General features: G+C 41.1%; 1 protein-coding gene across 1 annotated transcript; it reads right to left on the reverse strand.

Moving 5' to 3' along the window:
• Positions 1–319: 319 nt before the first annotated feature.
• Positions 320–11,326, reverse strand: LOC110980315 (uncharacterized). The gene is made up of 2 exons (XM_022236895.2): positions 10,924–11,326; positions 320–4,231 (listed from the first exon to the last, which is right to left on the reverse strand). Exons 1-2 carry the CDS (start codon positions 11,141–11,143, stop codon positions 3,978–3,980), a joined length of 474 nt encoding a protein of 157 aa, XP_022092587.2. The 5' UTR covers positions 11,144–11,326; the 3' UTR covers positions 320–3,977.
• Between the last annotated feature and the right edge of the window lie 6,876 nt (positions 11,327–18,202).

Below are 18,202 nucleotides of genomic sequence, written 5' to 3' on the forward strand. Positions count from 1 at the left end.
GCGCGGACCGAATTGCGATTTTTATGTCGTCCGATTCTCTGCTACATACAATAATTTTTTTACAGAGGCGGGGACCAGGCGGTCGGCCTGTTATATCAGTGAACAAGTCTTGAGTGAGACTATTTGACGATTACTGATGATGTTCCCCGGTAACCTCTGCACAAAATACATACTGGGTACCAGGTAAAAATCGAGCATGGCGATTAACCAATGATTGTCACTCCAACTTGGTTCTCTCTGCGGAGTGTTCGCTGGTAAGACGGCGCCTACATCCCCAACCATTAGCACGCGAAGCTATTTACGAAATTACAACACTGCATTTATAAGGGTTAGATCAATCTTTTAATTCTTTTTTTTTTAATTTGACACTCATTAAAAGATGAAATTTATATTGATTTCCAAATTCAAAATTAATCAATCCAGAGTTAACTTGAATACAATTTATTTGTTTAAATCCTTGGCAAGCGTGAATGCAATCAGAAAATTAATGTATACGCAACATTAAACGCCGATTTACTAATTTAAATATAGTTGCATTGCGTGTGTGAGATACAATGTAGCAGGGAAATGAGATGTAATTTTCCTAAGGGCGAATTCCGATATTCAAATAACAAAGCACTTGAGAGAATTAAACCATGCACATTCACTGTAACACTTCAAACGTAATTTTTGAACAGCCAAGGAACGGTGGACGTATAACAGATGTTAAATTAATATCTTCCCATTAATCTGGTGACGTACAAACCTTATGACTCTTAATCATATGCCTACTACAACAAATTCTACATAGAACACAGAGAGTAGGTGTAACATATCAAATACGTCATTATGGCAGAGATACTGTATACATGTAATTGGAATTCTGCACCTGTAATTTGTGGCGACTACAAAATAGCTCTACGAGTTTGGATGTTTTAGCAGCTCTTGCGGTAAACCATTTCACATCTTTTGCTACATTATATCACACCAATCTTTGGGTGAGTACCATTATTGAAGATTATGTCCTGTGTAAAAAATTCAGCCAACTTGTGACAACCTCGTGTTCTTATGTTTTTTGATTCACAAAAATATGGTGGCGGACACTTTGAACAAATCGAGTCAACATTCTGATCCACGAATCTACGATCAGAAATATAAATGCACTGCTATACAATTTACAGTCCAGTGGCGTAAATCTGTGCAGGGGACTGGGGGAATGGGGGATAACTTCAGTCGAACCATTGCCCTGCGCCGTGGAAATTCGAATGGGGGGGGGGCTGGACACCATACGACACCAGGGGGCGTTGTTCATAATACTTCTACACACTTGGACCCCTTGACCTTACATAAAAATGGCGTATTTACAGCTTTTGTACTTTTTCTTCCATATTTGGTATTATTGAAATCATTTTGGTTGTTGGGAAGTTTGAAAAAATTACTTCGAAAATCCACTTTTTGTGTAACCACGAAAATGTGTGTGTGGGGGGGATCCAACTGTCCATCCCCTTGGTCAAAAAGTAGGGGGATGTGTACTGCTCATCCCCGGGATCTACGTCTCTGATACACTATCTTGTTAAAGACCAAACAAACATCTCAGTTGTGAATATCATTCAGCGTAACGAAGAAAGCATACCATGGAATTTTATACAGCGTCCCGGATGTTTACATCAACACGCATGGTTGAAAAAGAGTAATTGCCTATGGAAAAAAAAACCCGCATGCTGAACAAGTTCGCTTGCTTTTCTCGTTTAGATCAGTATACTTGCTTTGGCCAGTCAATAAGATAACTTGGTTGTGCAATTGCAAAGCATATTAGACTTATTTTTAAAAAACAGCAAATTCGTGACAATTACATTTAAGGCTTTTTGTTTCTCAGCTCCCTGCAGTAAGATTATAAAAAAAATCCCCTCTTTTTAGGGTTCAAGGTTTCGTGCTAATAAACGCTTTTATTCGAGAATTGCAATGTGGAAAAGCCATCCACTCTGTTAAATTAAATTATGAATCTGTATCGAAAATGCTATCCATTTATTCTTACATCTGTAGTCAAATTAGTTCAAAGGCCTCAACGGCTATGCAGTTTACTTACAACAGTGTTTACGTACGTGGTCACTTGTTCATTTCGATTTGGCACCATCTTTTGCTTACAAAAATGAAAGCTGGTCAAATTCCGAGAAAAAAATGAAGCCGAAATTATTAAAAGTATTTAGCCATGAAAGAAAAGTTAAATTTCGTTTATAGTCCACGGGACACAATGATAATTCTACTGACTACAGGGTTTAATTTGTGGTTGTACAGACACTGACGAACAATGCATTCGACTTACATGCATATACCATATATTTTTCGACTCAAGTTTGAATACTACATTATTCAGTACCCAAAATCATCAAACATCAAATATTCAACTATAGTTCTACGGGTTGTATAAATATACGCTCATAATTCATGCATTTCACATAGAGCACTTTTATTGAAACGTCAATTTGTAATAATGGGTTTTTGCCATTACTTTGAGCTGGGTGTTTGTCTGAGAGCTTGTGAAAAGAATTCACAAGTATATTCAAGTGGGACTCGAACCCATGACCTTCTGTTTATTAGTGCAGACGGTTTGACCACTCGACCACCGAGCTTGCCGGGGTCGACTGTTCAGATGTATCAGAGGTACCGCAGATATCAATTTTCAATTAAAACTGAAGTATCTCCTTGACGCAAGTACACCTTTGAAACATAAAATGTCTTTTGCAAAAATATCACAGATATACAAGGTGCAATATGCATCCTTATTATGGCGTACCGGTGCCAGGGTCGAGCTTCAACCTCGGCCGAAACTGAATTTTCTTGGTTTGCACAGGTGGCACTAATATACTTGAAAACAGTAGCCTGAAATTATTGAAAGGTATCCAATATTCTTTAAAGATATTATCAATTTCTACAATATATTTGTAAAACAATTGAAGAGTTCAGAAACTTTGTGTGATTTTTGTGAGATACTTCAAATTCCATTTCAAGATATCTCTGAACGATTTCAAGATATGTTTGAATTTACTTGAAATATCGAAATCCATTCTGAGATAAATGTTAAGACACTTTCAAGAGATCTCAAAATCTTCAAAATTATCTCTCAGTCGTTTCTGTATACGCGTCACATGAATGTAAAATTCAGCCGTGTCCGAATTACGTGGCTACGACCGAAATGTCCGTTTTATTATGTCAAATGGCTGCAGCCGTTGGGCCGTGGCTACCATAGATGCATGTGTCATTCGTAACCTTAGCCACGTAATTCGGGCACGCCAGATTTTATTCCCGGCTTTATCCTTTTCTGTGTAAATATTTCGCTACGCTACAAACCTTCCTTGCTGCTGAAGAGAAGTTGCAAGCCCTCCTCCTCACCGTTTCTTCCAATTATTTGCTAATTCATACTTCTAAGCTGAATGATCGACTAGCAGCACGGATACGTGTACGAGGTAATGATACTTATATAAGGCTACATTTAAAACTACATGTACTTTGAGGAGAAAAGTTTTGATTCTGAACTCGTGTTGACGTGGAGTTCCATACAAACTGCACGTCACTTTCATCCTGTTATTCGGCTCTCGATTCACGTGCATTTTTTTCAAAAGTGCAGACGTGAGTTGAAATCCTAATCTTGCTCTCTGGCTAAGTACGAGGCAACGTTGCCAGCTGTCGGGTACAGGCGGACCCAGAGCCCATCTTTTTTAAGGGGCGGCAAGAAATATAAACTCCTTTCAGCTGGTAGTCAGTAATTGTTCTTTTACAAAAACATAATGTGCAGTCCCTCTATTGCAATTTTTAAAATGTAAACTGTGATTGCTTTTCTGGGGGTTGAGACTACATTTTGAGGCTTTTTACACGCTTTTGGTTAAAAGGGAAATTAAATACGGTAGACATTTTTTCTTTCTCTGACGTGGCTCCTTTTGAGGGCATGGTCTCTGGATCGGCCAGTGATCCCGAGTGCTTTAGAATGAAGAGAGCACCATCTAACCGAAAGTGGCCCCGCAGTTGCTACACGTGCGCTCCTTCATCATGAGGCAGCAGATGATGCCGAGAGGAAAGAAGCAGATGGCCAGGATGATGCCGCAGGCCGTGTAGCTGTCCGTCATGACGCCCACGTGGCAGGTAGGACAACCCCCGGTCATTACCACCTGCGTGGTCGCCGGCTGCTGTTGGACCGTCACCACGGTGGGCGGCTGCTGGTGGGCGGGGTAGCCCTGATGCTGGGGCGGGTAGCCGGCTGGGGAGCCAAACAAAACGAGAAACAGTTGTTTTTTGTTGAGCATGTCCCGTCCCAACTGTGGTATCTGTACCAAGTACATGTATACAGTTAAGGAGGTCCCAGCTATGGTACCGTATATCGTGTGCCAATGTGTGCCACAGAGGTTGTGCAAAGCAGCAATTTTTTCCGGTAAAAGATGGACCCTGGGTCCAAGCTCAATTCCGAACGCGACAGTGCGCCTGTGTACATGTACATCGACGGGCGCATGGCACTGCGTTGTATGTACGGTTCGCGCAAGGTAATGTCAAGTCATAAACATTGCTGCTTTGGTTCGCCGAGAGAGCCTTAGAGCAACCACATCAAGCAATGCAAATTTTTCCGGTAAAAGCTTTTTGTTCCACGGCGATGCACCTGAGTAGACCTTTTGTGCTACCATCCATGACAAAAGCAGTTACCGCAAAGATGGCTGCCATGTGCAATTTTCATTCCTATCAGCAATACGTCAGCAGAATCATGTTTTTGTTTATGATATGTTAGGCTGGCATATTTTTGATGAATTCTGTAAGGTGTGAGCAGCAAGAACCTGAAGAAAGTCGAAATATTTTCCACAGAAATTATTGCCCGCTCACTTGCGGTACTCTAACAGTTGGGGCAGTCCTGGGCTATAGTGGGGGGCGTCATAAAGACATTTACCGAACGGTGTTGTACACGTAATTTTTGGCGTCGGATGTTATCATATCATCAACCATCATACTTGCTGCCATACCCCAGTAATCATTGTCAGTGCCAACATGTTCACAAACATCATCCTCTTTGTGCTTTTCACGATAATCATCCTCATGGTCATCTCCATTACTGCAATCATCGCACCATAACCATCGTCACGCAACACTGAGCATGTACATTTTCTGTGACAAGGAGATAGCTGTGTGCAGCAGCCGTCCTACACAAACCTGATCGATGCAGAGGCGAACTCTCCGTCATGATATAAACACCATGCAAGGATCGTAAATTACGGTATGATGACTGACGTCAAATCCACCACCTGACTCCCTACATGACGTCACTTTTTGAAGTGGCAAGCGGTTATTAGACCCCCTATTTATGGCCCAGCCAAAAAGTTTATTAATTAAGGTCGAATTTGCAGGAAGGACTCGTCGGGATCCTAAATTTGTAGGGGTGAGTGTGTGTGTGTGGGGGGGGTCTACGGGTTTTGTCACAGTGTATATATCAAAGGATTGTGGTATAGGAGGAGCCTGGTGAAGGGAAATTGCTTCCTCGGTTTGGACTTCTCCTTGAAACATTTTGGTGCATCTCTTGGAGGGAAATGCTCAGTGTACGTCTTCAAACTTGTCACAAATTACCATCTTTGGTGCAAACGTCACGGTCGGTTAATTTGCTCCGGTGCGGCAAACCTCTTGCGTGGCACGACTGGCGAGAATCGATGGACCCTGGGTCCAAGCTCAATTCCGAACGCGACAGTGCGCCTGTGTACATGTACATCGACGGGCGCATGGCACTGCGTTGTATCTACGGTTCGCGCAAGGTAATGTCAAGTCATGAACATTGCTGCTTTGGTTCGCCGAGAGAGCCTTAGAGCAACAACATCAAGCAATGCACGTATGGTCCGCCTGTGGCAAACTGTAACTCGGAATCGTTGGCAACCTCCGAACAGCTAATCGATTTATGATTTCCTGCAGGTTTGTGATTTCGGCTGGGCAAGGGCGCAGTCTCATGTTCAGTCGGATGATCTCGGCTACATACTCTCCACTTTCGTTCTAATTTACAGCCACCAGTTTTTGGCCTGTAACAGCTGTATGGTCGTCCGGAATGTACTCTCAAGGTGTTGGCATTTTAGCTCAGTTCGGTTGGAACACGGAATTTCTTCAGCGAAAGAAAATAGTTGACGAGGCTTGGCGGCACATTTTCATGACTGCGACGTGGATATTGACGGCATTGAAATATCAAAGTCGCACAAAATGTACATTTTAAGTTGCCCGTTCATAGCTGCAAATCCAAACCGAATAAACCAATGATTAACAGTCAGTGAAAAATGAATAAACACCTTTTGATTGACACCTATGACAAGGTGGGAAGTAACCTGTTAAGATTATGTTTAGTCCTAAATCTATAACCGTCTAATTACCCTTTACTGGCGTTCATTTTTGTAGAGATGCAAGCAATAAAAAAGTCTAATTTAATCATCGATTTAAACTTCAGTTCATAAGGTGACCCTTTCTAATGTCAGCATGTTTTAAACGTTTTATACTGTGGTCTCCTAGATCTGAAGCAAGTTACTGAAATTGATGCTGGAACATTTTGAACCACGAATCCAGCAACTCCAATAGGTCTCAATCATGAAAACCGATCGACGTTGAAGCGTTATTGAACCAACGGTAAGTGCTTTAGTTACTGGAGCGCGTTCGTCCAGTTGGGGAAATGACGCAGCCATGTGAACGTGAATGGACGTCTTTGACATGACACATACTGAATATTGTGTCTCACAACGTGGCTCATGTGCAGATGGCAAAACCAATTTTAATTATAAGATAACAAATCGCCAAAGAATGTCCTGAGATGTCTCGGCCTATATTTATTCATTTCCACAAGAACTATAGGTTTACGAGACGTTTTGATTACCCTAAATTATCAATGAGACAAATTTAGTTTGAAAATGAACCACCACGGAAAACTCGAGTGAAATCTTGATGTATTGAAGTGAGTAAAATGCACGCAAATTTATCTTATCCAAACTTTTCAATCAATGGAGCACAAAAATAAAGATATGCACAGCAAATCATGATATCTTTTGCTGTCATTTGAAGAATTTATTCTCATACCGTAAGATTTTTTAATAATTTCATTTAAACCAAATTAAATTGTGTGTTTTTTTACCTGGATGTTCTGAATTAAATAATATCTAGAGCTGTATTTTAATTATCAATTATCTTTTTCTTTAATCATCTAAAATGTCAGTTAAAGGGTCAAAACGTTTGTGCTGAATATCATTGTTTTTCAGGATGCAAATTTGAGATTAAATATATTTAACGCAGGGTGACGACAACCACATAATGCAGCCTGCCTTTTCGGAAATCGTTGGCCCGTTGCTTATCAGGCACAGACGCTGTATCAACTAACGACGGTCACGATTTTTGTACCGCCTCTTGCCGGTAGTTTAACCAAGCCGCATTAATTAAAAATGTAGTCGGTGAGTACATGTCTGCAGCTAAAAAGCGTACATAAATACAAATAAATGACAAGAAGAATATAAAACATTAATTTTTATTGTGTTCATTGGTATTTCTTCTTTTTGGTAACATTTCCGACAAATTTGTAGGGAGCTTGCTTTTTTTTTCCTGATGTGATTTCATGATGAGTCTATGATGTGAACTCACTAAACCCAATAAGCATACCTCACGGAATTCAACCTGATATGTCTTCACAAAATCAAGATTTAGCATTGAAACTATAATGTGTTTACAGGTTTAATATGAAAAAAGGAAAAAGGGTTTATTTCTATTCAGTAATTCGAAAAACTGTTGACTTTCTTTAATGTGTATACTCGTGTGTTCATGAATAAAAAGTCTGCTAAACATGAAATTTAACATTTGGCAACAATGGGTACTGAAGAACTTTTAGATTAAAAAAACAAACAAAAACAAAACAAAAACAAAAAACGGAAACTCCATGACAACAAAGCTACATGTACGTAGTTTATTTTGTAAATCCCTCTTCACTTCCAAAATTTATTCTAAGGCATGTATCTTGAGATCTTGCTTGCATTTTCCATGTAGGCCTATGTTAACTTCATTAGATATGACTCATGTGCACACAGTGCGTGCGTCATGGAGGTCATTACAAACAGCAGCAATAGACCGATTGCACCCGCAAACTCACGTGACCTTAGTGGATATCAAATGTCGACGAACATGGCGTTCTCCGATAGTAAAGTGTGCCATAAGTGTCATTTTCCTAAAAACAAAGCCGACAGTTGGTTCAGAACTCGGACTACTGATGCGCTAAGTGCTGTACCGAATATCGGCTTTATATTTTTGCAAAAATCACAACAATTTGCCATGCTTTTTGATGTTTGATACCAACTAAAGGTTACGTGACTTAACAAGCGCAATCGGTCTACTCAGGTACATGTTTTCTTGAAGAGGAAAGCCCCAGGTTATTCTCTTTTTCATAATGGCAACTGATCAGTAGCCTACCCCCCTCCCCCATACCATGCACATTCAGGTCACATATGACGGGTGGGTACCACATCTCATTATCGCCAGAAGGGCGACATACAAACAGCGATATCGAGAAAGGTGAAGTAAGATATCTGCACATGAATACTTCAAGGCTGCCGACCTCCCGAAATATAAAAAACAGAAAATGAGACAACGTTGTGAATTTTGCTGATACTGAGGTAAAAAGGAAATGAAAGAAAATTGTGGAAGCGTAAGAGAGTCATTCTACCGTGAGGTACAAACGTGAAACGTTGTTGGTGTCCGTGTCACACGTGATCTGTGTGTAATTTGGCATGGTAATATCATTGAAATTGACTTTAAACCTCAATTATTTGTTTGGCAGGTAATTTGCATGACAGTCACTCTTACTGCAAATTAAAGAATGTGTTCCAAAAGCTTACAAAATCATATTTCAGTTTTTGACAGGGACACACATTCAAACAATGGACCCCCAAATGTTTCTAATTTTTTTTAAGAATGACCCAACAGCTATTGAAGTAAACACTGAAGTGGTTTCGTAGCAAGGCACAGTTCGCCCATTTACACAAACGAACGGGTGTGGTGCAAAAAGACACGGAACACGATGCATGTATGTGTATACTGCATGTACAGCGGGAACCAATCGATCATGCATGTGCCAGTGAGTGTTTGTGACTCTCCACGATAACATAAGCGTTCCATTGCAGGAATAAAAGGCGCGACGAGGAGGCCTAACCGTGCCCGTCGACCCGTAACAGCGAGACTGCTGGTGCTCTAACGCGCTACACAGAACGACATCTTCGTGGAAAAAATCGCTCAGGTTTCTAAATACAGCGGTCTATCGCCTTATATTGCGCCCTTGTGTAACAACCACCAAGGAATTAAAGCACTATGTTTGCGGAATATCCTTCATTGCTCGCTGTGTAAGCCTGCCCTACTTTAATTGGCAGTTTAGATTCAGCCCGTGTCTTTGCAAAATTAGACTAAGTACATTTGGCAGTATCATCGAAGTGCATCATTTTCCCATAATCGTCTCGATCGAAACTGTAACTGGTCTGCAAATACGCCCTGGCGAGGCCGCCTCGGTACGGTATGTTCACTGTTTTGGAACTTAAGCATGGCGCTACGTTGGATCTGTGCGTTGAAATGACCTCGTGTCATCATGAAGTAAATTCATATCGACAGTTGTCCTTTCAGTGCTTCGCTCCACTTTTTGAACATAAAAGGAACAAAAGCTCTAATTTTAGTAGGGAAACAGAACCTCGCTATGGGCATGTATTCCTCTATATCTTTACAAACACGTCCTTTATCTCCTCTGTTATTATTTCTACCTTTACAATTATAATTTTTGCCAAACGCGTTCTCGGTTGGTTTGAAATTTGGCAGTGGATGACGTGCCCCGGCTGCGGGTCATTAAAGAGTCACATACGGTAAATCTTTTCCATCCTCAACCCAACCCTGTGGCCTATGACATTCTCTGCTGAATAGAATGAAGAAAAGCGTGACGACAGCACGCGTATCTAAGACACACATACATGTTTACGATACCCAGGTATTTTCTTTCTTAGTACGTACACAGTGTGTAGGAAAACTAAGTAAAAATACACATTTTTCTTTTTCAACCAACACTGTTTTAAGCTTATCTTTACTGTTTCTCCAGGAGGAACATCTAAATCAGTTTTCCAGAAAGGGGGTATACCTTGTGTGGACTTGGCTTCCACGTCGTAGGGTTCGAACAATCCACACAAGGCATTCAAGGTTGGTGCACTGTCCCTTCGAATGGCGAAATCTATGCATTTTCAATAACTGGTTAACTGGGGGAGCCTGGGTTCTTTCCTCGCATTGCACCAATAAGGCACGGGTTCGAGTCCCGGCTTGGCCCAGGCTTTCAGTCCATACTCTCTCCTGCCTCTAAAACTGGACCTTTTTCCTAACTCCTTAATGTGATGCTGATTAATGAAGGTTATGAATAAAAGTATAGTTATTGGCACAAATAGCCTGAGTAGCTGAAAGCGCCACTAAAACAAAACAACAACTGGTGAACTGTGCACATTTGCATAATTAGGCTAAATTACGATACATTTAGATGAGATCATTACAATAAAAATTATATGAAATTATGCCATTGCTTTAAAATTTCGTCAGCAAAATTACTATGCATTTGGGAGCATAAATAATTAGCTCAAGCGATTCACTGGTAACTGACTGATGTGTATATTTCTAATTCAAGTTTATACCGAAAGCGTTCGAACAGACCGAAACAAGTGTGATTAATGTAATTCTTTGAAATACGCGTGGTTTTCGTAGCAACAAGACTGACTGTTACCCTATGTGATCTTTACAAGTTCTGTATATAATGTATTCTGTGAGGTGATTGTCGTGTCAACGCGATCAACCTCAAAGAAAATGAGTTTAGGCCTACCAGTTTTTTTTGGGGAGGGGGGGGGACATGCCCTACCTAACTTGACATATGCAACAAACTTAGGAACTCACGCTGTCCAGGAGGTGGATATCCCTGTTGTGCTGGGTAACCCTGAGGAGGGTAACTCCCCGGCTGCGACTGATACCCGCCCGGGCCGGCCGGGGGATACCCGCCTGCTATCGGCGGGCCGCCTGTTGCTTCAGGCGCCCCTTCCGCTCTGTATCCTGGCGAGGCTTGCTGCGGATTAATCGGCGGCTTCACCATGTCTCCACCTGGCTTCCCGCCTTCCATTCTGCACCCGAAATAACCCCCAACTCTCCTCCACTATAGACGTATCGAATCAAGATCCTTTAACAGCGCGGGCAGTCTTAATATGAATAACAACTACCACCTCGATTCGTCATTTTTACCATGGGAGAAGAAAAAACACATCGGAGAATGTATAAACACGCCTACGCATTCAACCTCGTATCCGGATGTTACATGTGAACATTACACGTAGCACCGATCGCAAGCACAGACTGACCCCTATTGAGTGAGGTTGGAATGTCGTTTGTGGAAAAGGCTGGTCACAAAAATCTTCATAATTTATTTCCAGGCTGTGATTATGTGAAATGTCCACTTTTCGTTTTAAGATTATTGTTACAAGATATATACGATTACAAGAGATGTTCTGTTCTGAATTCAATCTAGGACACTGGATGCAGGTTTTGATTCAAAAGTTGACTTTTTCCCCAATGATCGAAATCTTAGACATGAAGCACGAAAAATACTTTCCGCTCATGACACAAACTCTGACGATTTTTCTTCCTCTTGAAATCAGAGAAACAACTAACAGTGCCGTGTTTCCTGCTGAAGGGGTGGGGAGCTGAAGTAGGATAGAGGGCGTAAAACTGGGCTCAGAAACCTACATGTATCCACTCCAAATTGTATTAGTTCACGTCACATCTGATTAGCCAGTAAACTGTATATAAGTAATCTCAAATCGCTTAAAATCTGTTTTTCCGACTTGGTGCATATTCTCGTAATCAAACTCATGCCTACATACTTTCACTGCTCAATTAACTGTATGAAACATGCACCACTGATATGGAGCTCCCTTTTCCCGCCAAAGCTTCTCACTTGACTGGGACTCTATCTGAAAATTGCACGTAGACAAACTAAAGCAACCAGAATTGATGTTGCTTACTGACATGCAGTCCTGAATAACTTCCCAAAATCCTGCTTTCGATTACAGCACGAAACCAATTTTTTTTATTTCTTTTTATATGAAACAGACACCGAACTATCATTTCAGCAAACTAATGCCCAAATTCGATGTAATGATACAAATCCGGATAAGCAACTTAGGTCGCGCATTGCTGACAGTCATTGAGTAGGTCTGCACATTCTGGGAAAAGCTCTCTGTCGTTCTGGAAACTAAGTCAGTCCAGGCTTCAATGACAGCATTTATTAGGCCGGAATTTAAGACCATCCCTGTACATAGCTTACCACAAACAACCTTAAGTTTTTCGTTTGTGTGCACTACGACTGAGTTACATTAAAACGGTTAGAACCGGGTAGTACTAATATAATTTATTTCATCGACGCCTGCACCGTCGAATATGAAACCAGCTTGTTGAGGAGAAAACGTGTGTAGGCCTGTATTCTCGTACAAAGTCTTGCATTGGTGACTTTTTTTTACATAGGTCATGTTTACTTTGAATGAATGGTTCCCTTTCGAGGGGTAAATAAGCGTTAAAAGGAAGCAAATTGTATGTCAAATAAAATACTGGCAGAAAATAAAATATATTATCTGCTGAAGTGGCACCCCTCATGTTTGGCAAGCAATACAGACGAACTATAAAACCGGGACAACATCAGTGCAAGGGGCGTGTCCGATGCGATTTTGGGGACGAGCTCGTGAGCTATTCGGGAGAAATGTTTTGTTAGACGAGACTGACAGTGGTGAACGGTTCGTAGTTTGATTGTGAAAAATACAGAAAACATCCAAAGGTCACTTAAAACTTTATTTTGACAGTTTCTTTTGATCCAAGACTGGCCGACGACATAAAGCCAACGGCATACTCGTACTTTGGGTCTGAAGACCTGAAATAGCCTATATCGCCGTCTCGGCTTGCGAAACAAGGATGACGAGTGAATGGTGGCCGCGAAATTTTTTCTCTTAATTGTCGCTTGTATTTCATAGACTGGAGAACACTCTTAAATTTTTTTATCATTTTAAGCCAAATACATCCGGGTTTATGTTTATTCAAAACCATTTTTTACGATCCCAAGTTATTGTTCAATTCAAAGACCGGTCTTTTTCGCAACAGCGCAAATGTATAATGTAGAGGTCGGTTAATTAACGCCTGATTTGCGTCTGCGTTTGCGTTTATACAACACAGACGCAGATCTGTGACGTCAGTTCAAATAATATTCACCCTGCGAATTAGCAACAGTTGATCACATTTCAGCTCCAGCGAAATTTTACTGCAAATCTTTCGTGACTTCAGATTTGCTTCGCTTTCACGTTCGCCTGCAGTGTAGTATGTACCGGCTTTAAATCCCCTTTATACTATAGATGTGTCGGTGTGCCATAGTGGCCAAGCGTTTTTTGTTTTTGTTTTTTGCCTCCATGCCTTGGAAAGAGCCTCGTCCCGCCTTACACCCAGGCCATGCACCCATTGGTAAACCTTTTCGTTGCAGAGCGGAAAACACTGTTCCCCCCTCTATAGTCCAGGCCATAGCAACACTTACATGCATATAGAGTCAATTTCATGGAGCCACTGAACACATAAACTTTGGTGATTGCAGGAACGTTTTTCAGAAAAAAAAAACCAGGTTGTTCAAAACATCAGCATGATGTGACTTGTGTATTATATACCACTCGTGACCTCTAGCCTCACCACGCACATCAACGTTTCCATGCAACTCCACGAAATGCGACCAAGAACGCAACTTACCCATTTCGCTTCGAGACGTCATGTACTGTCAAAGTTCAAGTTGACGCCTGCCGCTCGATTCTCACTCTACAGCGTAAGACACAGAATTAAATTGATGATTTAGAGTTCAAACCGACGCATCGGTCACAATCTAAGCCGTTTACAAATGGCCCTTCGGTCATGAGATAGGCCCTGTGAAAAATGGGGAACTGTGTGTGGATAAAATCTTTGCATGTGGTTCCAGCTACATGTTTATTTATATGCAAAATAAAATCCCCGAAGGGCTCGTCTCTATTTTTAGGCTGTGAGTGCGGTGAAGTTCCTTAAAGCCGTATTATTCTGTGTTTATTCGGATTTTAAATTCGATTTCAATGACGAAAGAAACAAGGTTTTTATACCCGACAACATCTAAATATTTTCTGAAGTTAAATCCTGACTATTTGACGCAGTAATCAGTGAACAAGTGCCTTGATGTCCACGTTTTCTTTCCTTCAACTTCACTAGAGGTTTTTGTTCCCGATACTTACACGTACAGCCTTTGTTTCCTACACTGAATGCCAAAGGGTGTGTCTTCACAGCCTGTTCTCCCGAAGAACCTTAGAAAATCGATAAGCGCTGCCAGACAACTGTTATTTTCAGTTGCATTGCACGCATTAATGACGCGTAAAAATTTATATTCGTCATATTTGCTTACTAACAATGGACCTTTTCACTGATGATTTCATAATTATGCACGCATGCGCATAAATGGCAATGGCTGCAAAAAGTGTAAGCGGCCTGGTGAAAATGTGCAGGGCTTCAAATTTCAACGTCATTTTCACTCAGATTCTACGGAACTTTCAACTTTATTTTATGCAGAAAACCCTCACAAAATAGCTATTACTTTCTTTCGCTCGTCAACCGGCGCCCGGGCGCTGGGAAGGCCAGGGCTGATGGTTTTGCACTGTGGTGTGCTCGACCTCCTGTTAGCGAAGCGTTATTTGAAGTTTTTGATTGATCAATTGATCAATTTTGGATGAACTAATAAAGATAGTGAGAACATTTTCAGCAGTGAGGAAAAATAGAAAAAAAATCGAATTGAAAACAGCTACATTAAGCAATCTCCAGCGTCTGGCAAAAATTGCCCACATTGCTCTGCGTGTCGTAGGCTTTGACCCCACGTGACGCATTTCCTGCACTAAAATCTGTGCAAGGCCACGAGCGAATTACTCTCTTGTCTAAGTGGGGGTTTTGAAATACCGGTACAAGATAAATACTTCAAAACTATCTTTCATCCTAAACGCACAAGAACATAAAAACTCAGCAGGACTCCTTTCTGAATGAGCTTTAAAAAAAACTGAATCTGTCATGGTGAACCGGGGTACCATGCACAATTCCAACGCGAGCTGCATCATGGACTATAGAGCCTGAAAGTTGACCCCTGGTGGCGCGCTTCCGGAACCATTGGATAGGCAAAATAACGTGTAAAGATTTAAGAATTTGTAATATTTTTTCGTTCGGTTTCTTCTTAAATTTCCAACTTGGAAAAAGGGATTTTTAAAAATATTTGTTGGTATATCAATTTGTAGAAACTGAAAAATTACCTGATCTAAAAGAGAAATGTCCTGCCAAAACTTGACCCATCACTTCCGAAAATCTAAAATACATGAAGAACAGTGCAATGCGGCAGTCTCGTACGCAGATGAACATTTACGGCTTAAAATTTTATGGTAAGTCTGTGGGTAAAAGCTGAAATAAAAACAGATAAAAATATTTTACACATTTTTATAATTTATAAGGTGATAAACCTAAAGCAATATTCTACTTTTATGATAATATTTTATTTTACCTTTGCTGACAACAACAGCGTGATGTCAACTCAACGGAATCTGGAACCCATCGACTGCAGGTAGGTCAATCTTTGCAAGGTTGTACAATCTCGTTTTCAAGAAAGCACGGCGAGTGAAAACAAACGTGCACGAACAAGGAGACCTAGGTACGATATTGCCGGGCGTGAAAGGTCGTTAATAAAATTCGTTCTTTTACCTATCTCCAGTTGACTTTTCCTAAATATTACTTGAGGAAGACAAAGGTAAAATTCCAACATGTGTGTTCCATGGGGTGGTTTCCGTAAAGAATTATGTTTCCAAAAATTACCGAACGTGACAGGACTGCCCAATGTAAAATCCCTACAGGCAGACCGCGCAAGGGTTCCGGTAGCTCGCTGCGTGACCTTGTACTTTCAGGCTCTTGCCGCGACATGATGATGAGGCTGGTCTTCTACTCACACGCAACTATTGGAGCGTGGAAATCCTGAATCACACTCGGAATGCGTGCATAATTATGATTTTATCAGTGAACGGCCGGACGCAAATTGATTGCCCTTTTTTTCCCTCTCTCTCTCTCTTCAAACCTGAGAGGGGGTGTCAAACCATAGACCTGGAGGAGATCTATGGTCAATGATTCATTCTTTCCGTAGCGTGACGTGCCCATGTGACCTTCATTTTATTTCATTTTTGACGAGGGGAATATCGTTTGATTTACTTTTAGGATTGGTTTCACTGAAACTGGTTTATCTCCCCCTAAGGCGCTTTTAACAACCCGGAGAATTTTGACAGGCATAATAAAAAAGTGTCTTTTTAAGGCTCTGAATGTTTCCAAGGAAGCAGGCATGTCCAGTTTTCTTGGACTGCTTCATTATGCTTACGCATCGGGAATACTGGGTTGGGATATGGGACTAGCAAACGGATTTTCTGCAACATCACCTCTTGGAATGGAACATTCCTTCTGTTTCCCCATGACGTCATTGGTAACATACATAATACTAGCTGTTGTCGCTCTCCGCCCCTAAACTTCGAACATGTTCTCGAGTATGCCAGAGCCTATTTACGCTTCAGTTCGTACTTCAACGGACGTTTCCGAGTCCCTCTACTTTGTCCCGAAAATTTCTCTACACATTTGACGGCAAAATTATTTTTGATTTTTGACTTTATACTATAGCAGCCTCAACTGCTCACAGTTCTGCTTTGTGTTTATCAAGTCCAGAGCTGTTGAGAGAGAGAGAGAGAGAGAGAGAGAGAGAGAGAGAGAGAGAGAGGAGAGAGAGAGAGAGAGAGAGAGAAGAGAGAGAGGAGAGAGAGAGGAGAGAGAGAGAGAGAGAGAGAGAGAGAGATGTGCACATCGGCGTAGCTGCACCATGCATGGAGGAAGGAATAGATCTGTGTATATGTACATATGTCAGTGTCTCCACTTGTAAGGAAATTTCCTTATTTTTATAGAAATGTTCACGTCCTAAGGAAATGACAAATTAATTTCAGGAAATTTTAAGGAATATCCAAATTCTGAAGGAAATTTTAAAGAAATTTCAAGAATGCAGAAAAAAATCATGAAAAAATTTGATTTTAGTTGTCTTCCAATAAAAAAAAATCCAAATTCAGATTAGGGATTGGGTGTGCGGTATGTACTACGAGCGGCTTCTTGCACTTGGGGCCTCCTCTGCTACAGTTACCATCCTCTCAAGCCACGTTTCGCGGCAGTGTCTTTCAGCGGCTATTTGACTGAAAGAGGTCCAAAGAATACGTCACGCGCACAATAAGTGTGTAAACTTGAAAGGCATTAGCGCGAGAAGCAGCGCGTGAACCAACACGCGCGCGTACTCCATTCGTTTGCACTTCAGGCGTCAGTCAATGGTCTAAACTTAGTGTATACGCCACGGTCGCGCCGCAATCACTGCACGATTCATTTGATGGAAAATAGAGTGAATTCAAATGTTAATTATTTAAGGAAAAATAAGGAATTTTCGGAAAATCTCTAGGAGAAAAATTCAATCTAAGGAAATTTAATTTTGAGGAGTGGAAACACTGACACATTTACACATAAACAGCCGTATTGGTTTCAAAGTCTGAAGTTGACGCTACACTTTCTGTAAGGTTACAAGCCAGTAAACAGGCCCAAAACTGTCTTCACGGACCAAATCACGATTTGCATATTTTCGAATTCTCAGCTATCAGAAGATTTTGTGGCACTTGGAGTGGATGGTTTGTAGACAAAGAGGGTGGAATCTACCATTTGGACTGCCAGCTCATATTTCAGAAAGTAGGCCTATTAATTTAAAACAAAACGGAGCCCACCAAATGCACTCCATTTCGCAGTAGAGTGCAGGCATCAATTTTAGCATGGCGATCGGCCTCATGACAGTTTTGAGGGGTTGATTAAATCTGTAAAGAAATATCTTCAAAAGTCCGGCTTTCGTGAAGTCCAAGCTGAGGACGGCCAGAGTATCTTGTTAGAAACATCGAGTTAACACTCAGCGGTTCTCAGATCCCATGGTGTACCCGCAAATCATTACCATACTACTTCCACTGACCAAAACTTCAGATCTTACTCACTGAAAATTGAAAGGGAAATTGAAAATGAGGAATTGAGCTTTAATTTCATATGTGTCAAA

This window comes from Acanthaster planci, linkage group LG07 (assembly GCF_054643075.1).
Source record: "Acanthaster planci isolate LZ-2023a linkage group LG07, COTS_SCS, whole genome shotgun sequence".
NCBI lineage: Eukaryota > Metazoa > Echinodermata > Asteroidea > Valvatida > Acanthasteridae > Acanthaster > Acanthaster planci.